This window comes from Melopsittacus undulatus, chromosome 4 (genome assembly GCF_012275295.1).
Source record: "Melopsittacus undulatus isolate bMelUnd1 chromosome 4, bMelUnd1.mat.Z, whole genome shotgun sequence".
Taxonomy (NCBI): Eukaryota; Metazoa; Chordata; class Aves; order Psittaciformes; family Psittaculidae; genus Melopsittacus; species Melopsittacus undulatus.
This window is the reverse complement of record NC_047530.1, coordinates 1,812,724-1,818,723: the sequence shown is the minus strand read 5'-3', so window position 1 is coordinate 1,818,723 and position 6,000 is coordinate 1,812,724. Positions and strand designations below refer to the sequence as shown.

The 6,000-nt window shown below is 46.7% G+C and overlaps 2 protein-coding genes across 2 annotated transcripts; both read left to right on the top strand.

The window, feature by feature from the left end:
- The first annotated feature begins 1,049 nt into the window (after window positions 1–1,049).
- LOC117436116 (olfactory receptor 1038-like) lies at window positions 1,050–2,009 on the top strand. The gene has a single exon (XM_034062271.1). The coding sequence runs from the start codon at window positions 1,050–1,052 to the stop codon at window positions 2,007–2,009; it is 960 nt and encodes a 319-aa protein (XP_033918162.1).
- A 1,271-nt stretch (window positions 2,010–3,280) lies between these two features.
- Window positions 3,281–4,191, top strand: LOC101868782 (olfactory receptor 1013). The gene is given in 5 exon segments (XM_013128744.2): window positions 3,281–3,361; window positions 3,416–3,620; window positions 3,623–3,757; window positions 3,760–3,959; window positions 3,961–4,191. Coding segments are annotated over 5 exon segments (852 nt in total).
- Window positions 4,192–6,000: the final 1,809 nt, after the last annotated feature.

The window sequence follows — 6,000 nt, the reverse complement described above, 5'->3', positions numbered from 1 at the left end:
GAAAACACATGTGCTTGAATGAATTGATAGTTTTAAGGGTCCTAGCACTGAAAATGCCATTTGTTCCTTGAATGTGCTCCTTGTTCTTTTCAAGATACCTCAAATGTATAACATAAAATATATGTAATTTGGGTTACAAAATTGTCCTGGTTTGAGCAGCAACAGTCATTGTTCTCCTCCTTGGTAGCTGGTGCAGTTCTGTGGTTTGACTTTCGGGCTGGGAACGGTTGCTGATAGCAAGTATGTTTTGAGTTACTGCTCAAGTGTTTGGTTTGTCCAAGGCCTTTTCTGAGCTCATGCTCTGCCAGGGAGGAAGCAGAGCCAGGACACCTGACCCAGGCTAGCCAAAGAGGTATTCCATACCATAGCACGTCATACCCAGGAGGTAACAGAGAGAGAGCCGGAAGGGCTGAGCTCTGGGGGGATGGAGGAGGTATCGGTCGGTGCTCAGTCAGGCAGGGTGGGGTGAGTTATGGGTCGGTGGCTGGTGAGGTGTTGTATTCTCTTCACTTGTTATTGGCTTTATCACTATTATTTGTAGTAGTAATGGCAGTAGTGATTTGTGTTATACCTTAGCTATTAAACTGTGCTTATCTCAACCCATAGGGGCCTACATTCTTTGGATTCTCCTTCCTAACTCTCCGGGAGTCGGGGAAGCAAAGAGGGGGAGTCAGTGAACGAACTGTGTGGACTTGGTTTACACCACAACAGTAGAATAGACAGTAATTTAGCAATTAAACTGGCCATTTTTTGGATTAAACTATGGTCCAAAAGTGCCTAAATAAATCCATCATTTTAAGTGTTCCAGCATAGAAAACCAAAAATGCCATTTTTTGCTTCAGTTGCTTCCTGTTTTTTTAGAATTACCTTCACTGAAAAGCAGAAAAACATAATTTGGGGTTAAATATATAGCAGAATATGTGAAATTAACCAAAATGTGGCAGGTAAAATAGTGACTGATAGTCATTAAATATGGTCCAAAAGTGAATGTCCACTTTTTAAAAGTGTTCTGTTTCTCTTCCTTTTGCCTCAGCAGGTAACTCCAGGTGATGGGAGGAAATCAAACCCACATTAAATTCATCCTGTTAGGAATTACAGACAGACCTCGTGCGCAGACCCCTCTGTTCATGTTGTTTCTGTTGATTTACATTGTCACTCTGGTGGGGAACGTTGGCATTATCACATTGGTTCGGGTGTCTCCCAGCCTCCACACCCCCATGTACTTCTTCCTCACCCAGTTCGCCTTCACTGACATCTGCTATTCCACAGTCATCTCCCCCAGGATGCTGGCAGACCTCTTATCAGAGGACAAAACCATTTCTTTCACTGCCTGCATGATGCAGTTCTTCACCTTTGCTTTCTTTGCTACTGTTGAGTGTCACCTGCTGGCCATGATGGCCTACGACCGGCACGTTGCCATCTGCCAGCCCCTGCTCTATGTGACCATCATCTCCAGCTGTGTCTGCTGGCAGCTGGTAGCATCATCCTACCTATTCGCCTTCCTCAGTGTCATCATCTACACATGGTGTGTGTTTGGAGGTTCCTTCTGTGGTCCCAACCACATTGACCACTATTTTTGTGATGAATTTCCTGTGCTAAAGCTCGTGTGCTCTGACACCCACAGCAGTGAGATGATCATCTTTGCCTTTATCACCATCAATGTGGTGGGTGCAAGTGTGGTCATTTTGCTCTCCTACATCTCTGTCATTCACACTGTGCTGAGGATGTGCTCAGTACAGAGCAGGGCCAGAGCCTTCCACACCTGTGCATCCCATTTGATGGCTCTTTCCTTGTACTTTGGGCCAGCATTCTTCATGTACCTGCAACCTCCATCTAGCCACAGGAGCCTGGATAAGGTGGCCTCCATCTTTTACACCGTGGTCACCCCCATGCTCAACCCATTCATCTACAGCCTGAGGAACAAGGAGGTGAAGGGAGCTCTGATCAAGTGCAGGAGCAGGTTCTTCAACCATTGGCAGCATAGAAGAGTTTTATCATTAAGGACATGAAGATTTCATGCAATATCAGACAGCCTATGAGGCAATGAAACACTGGTATTTTCCACTAATCCTCATGATTTGATGTAGTTTCTTCCACAGCTCATGCACAAAAGTCAATGACAGTATTGAATGTGAAATAGCCCCACAAATCACTTCTTTCTTTCTTAGATGGATATCAAGAGGAACCTCAACCTTCAATTAACTTCACAGTCACCAACTTGTATGAAGAAATTGCCCTGAATTATCCCAGGCCTCATTTCCTCACAGGAAACACCAATCAGCTTTACTCAGTTATAACTTTTGTCACTGATAAAGATGTGGTTTTTCTTGCAAGATTCTTGACCTTGTCCCTCAGCTCCAATAAAATTCCTCACTCTGACCTGTGAGCTCTTTATTAAAGCTGCTGGCCTGGGAGGGAACAGGAAGTGCAGTTTTACATTTGCTGGCTGAGAAAGAGTCAGAGAAAAGGTTTCAAAAGATTCATTGCATTTGTTTGTGCCTTTCAAAGAGCAGAAGTTGGTGGGAATCAAGGTCTAAGCTGGACCTTTGAGTATCAAGGGTTGATCCCTCCCCAGGCTTCAGCTTCAGACTAGATTTCACTTCAGGTAATGAAGTGTAGAAAATATAGCTCATAATAGAGATTGATGAACTGTGCTAGGATTACCCAGTATTAAGGACAAACTGGGCTTACCAAGAGGTCCTCCCATTCATTTTAAGTGGTGTTTTACACTCATTTAAATGCTCTTTACTTAAATGGTGAGATGTGCAGGGGAGGCAGAACTGTGAATTCCAGCAACACAAGAAACAGACTTGAGCTTTTGGAAATACATTTTATACTGGGAGCATCATTGCATGATTCTGCTTCAATCTGTGCACAGAAAAGACATACAAAATGCAGATAGCCCTGCCTATAGACACACACTTCCCACATCACATACATAAAGGAGATCTTCTCCATAAAAGTTCAATATCACACATGGTAAAGGAGAAAGCTCTGAGCACAAGAGAATAATACATGAATTTAATGTGCACTTGATTACTCAACTTCCCCAACTGAGAGGACTATCTCCAAATCTGCCCATTCAGGCACATGGTCTAGATAGAAAGGGAATGGCAGAGGAGTGATCCCTGGCTGGGCTGTTGAGTGCAGTGTGATGGGTTCTGCCCTGCAGGAGCATGGGGAGTTCCACAGGAGTTTCTTTCCTTAATCTCTTTAAGTAGAGCCAAAAAGGACCATAAGGTGCACAGGGAGCATCCCACAGGACCTGAGCAAGAGAAGTATGGCAGGAACAGAGACATGGGCCAAGTTCAGCCAGGACTCCAGAGCATCAGGCAAGTTGGTGATGATAGGAAAGATTCAGGTCTAGAACTAAGCCAAACAATGTCAGATCAAACCAAGTCAATCCCTTGTTCAGGAGCAATTTGAGCAATTGTACTTCTCCATTGGCAACTTGTCCTTCCTCAACCTCTGCTATTCCTCTGTCTACACCCCCAAGATCCTTCTGAACTGCATCTCTGAGGACAAGAGCATCTCCTTTGCTGGGTGTGCTGCTCAGTTCTTTGTCTCTGCTGGCCTGGCCTGCACTGAGAGCTACCTGCTGGCAGCCATGGCCTATGACAGGTAAGGGCCATCTCCAACCCACTGCTCTATGCTGCTGCCATGTCCAAGAAGCTCTGCATAGGGCTGGTGCTCACCTCCTACCTCAGTGCCTTCGCCAGCTCTACCCTCATTGCCAGCTACACGTTCACCCTCAGCTTTGTGACTCCATCGTCATCAATGACTTCTGTGACCTGCTCCCACTGCTGAAGCTCTCCTGTGATGTCACAGACAGCTACCAGGCCCTCCTCTACTTCATCCTCACCTTCAACATCATCCTCCCCTCTGCACTCATCCTCATGTCCTGTGTCTCCATCCTGGTTGTTATCCTGAGGATGCTCTCGACCGATGGGCAGCGCAAACAAAGCCTTCTCCCCCTCTGACACCCACCTCACCACCATCACCCTTTACTATGGCTCCATCCTCTTCATTTACACTCAACACAGCTCCTCCTGTGTCCTGGAGAGGGACAAGGTGGTCTCTGTGCTTTACACCCTGGTGACTCCCATGCTGAAGCCCTTCATCTGCAGCCTGAGGAACCAGGAGGTGAAGGAGGCACTGAAGACACTGCTCAAGAGACAGACAGCTTCCTAACAGAAGGATCCAGGGGTTATGGCCCCAAAGATGCTCACAGTGACAAGGGCACCAACCTTGTCTTGTTTGTGTTTTCCTTTGTCACTTTACCCATTACATGCAGGAACATCAGCTCTTGTGATCCTGAAGTGCACCATGATGGACAGGAGATGTCACTGTGCAGACAGACCTCCTGCCCTTCCCACCTCTCCCCACACACAGTTTATATCTGCTATAAAATGGGATGTCAGCAGCAGCTGGGCTTGTTGCACATCACCTTCACACTGTGCTGTGTCTGAATTAAACACTCATTACTTAGGCCCAAACCAGTAGCTCAGCTGGAGCAAAATGTGTCAGAGAATCATTGAGTGGTTTGGGTTGGAAAGTACCTTAAGATCATCCAGTCCCAACCCCTGCTATGGGCAGGGACACCTTCCACTGGAGCAGCTGCTCCAAGACCCTGTGTCCAACCTGGCCTTGATCACTGCAGGGATGGAGCATTTACCACTGCTTTGGGCAACCAGAAGTCATGAGGTAACATGTACCTGTGCCTGAGCTGTCCCAGTTATTACTTCACGATGATACCAGCTCCACATAGACATAATTCCACAGTCCTAGACTATTATCCCAATGAAACATTCACATGAGCATGGGTAGAGCAGGTCAAATGGGATGAACCACGGGTAAGAAGCATAAAGGCACCTGGGACTGAGTTCAGCTGCCTCAACATTGACTATTAACAACTGGAGATGCCTGAGTCTGCCTCTGAGCTTTCAGATGTTGCTCCAGAACAACCCAACCCTTCTGAAGGTTGCATGATGTCCATGTCAAGTCCATGGCCATGTCCTTGGCCCTTCAGGACAGAGCAAATGGCAACACATTTCTATCTGAGGGCAACCAAAGCTGACTTGGGACATTTCACTGCATCTGTCTCCTGTTCTGCAGCTTAAGTGACAGTGTCCTGGTGCAGCTTGAGGCTGTTTCCTCTTGTCCCGTCTCTTGGATTCAAACAAACTGCAAACAGATTTGAGGGGGGCAGCTGATCCAGTTTGACCTCCAGGAGGCTTCAGATCCTGACTGCAATTAGTTTAATCCAGAGAAAGCTATTCTGAGATGCACAGACCATGCACAGAGGGTCCATGGTACAAGTCCTGCTGATGGTCAGACCTGTTCTGGACCACATCCATCCTCCCCAACTGCCCTAGGATGTGAGAAAACATCCTTTTATTCCCATCCATTCTAGAAGGGACCTGACTAGCTCATAACTAGACAAGGAATTGTAGATGCTGAGTCAGGTGACCCCATTCCCATGCTTATTCTACAATCCACATTGATAATGGTAGAAAAACCACATTTCTGAAAGCCAGTCAGGGATGGAGGATGGATGTAGTGGACTTGAGCTTGACTCACAGCTGAACAGACACAAGCAAATCCATCCCAAGGCAAATAATGGCAAGAAGTTTAAAGCATTAGGTGTCATTGAGGAGGCCCAAAGGTGAGGAGAAATGCAATGAGCTTCCTCAGCTCCATATATTAGAGGGTCAAAACCAGGAAGGGACAAAGCAGCCCATGAGCAAGAACCACATTATCTGCACATGTCATGCAGACAAGGATGTCTCTTTACAGAGAGAGTCTGACCAAGCTTGCATGGGCACAGAAAGCCTCCAGCAGGCCCCACATCCAGGCTTGCACAAGACAAGCACTCACAGCTATTTCCATCCCAAGTGATGCTGCTCACTGGCCCAAAGCAAGAAGTGCTCCTTGGGGCCCAACCACCTTCCAGGAGTCATCAGCTTTAACAAGACCTTCTGGGCTTTACCAAGGAACTTT

What these genes read in the sequence shown, in the direction of transcription:
- LOC117436116 (XM_034062271.1), top strand. Translation starts at nt 1,050, where the DNA reads ATGGGAGGAAATCAAACCCACATTAAATTCATCCTGTTAGGAATTACA.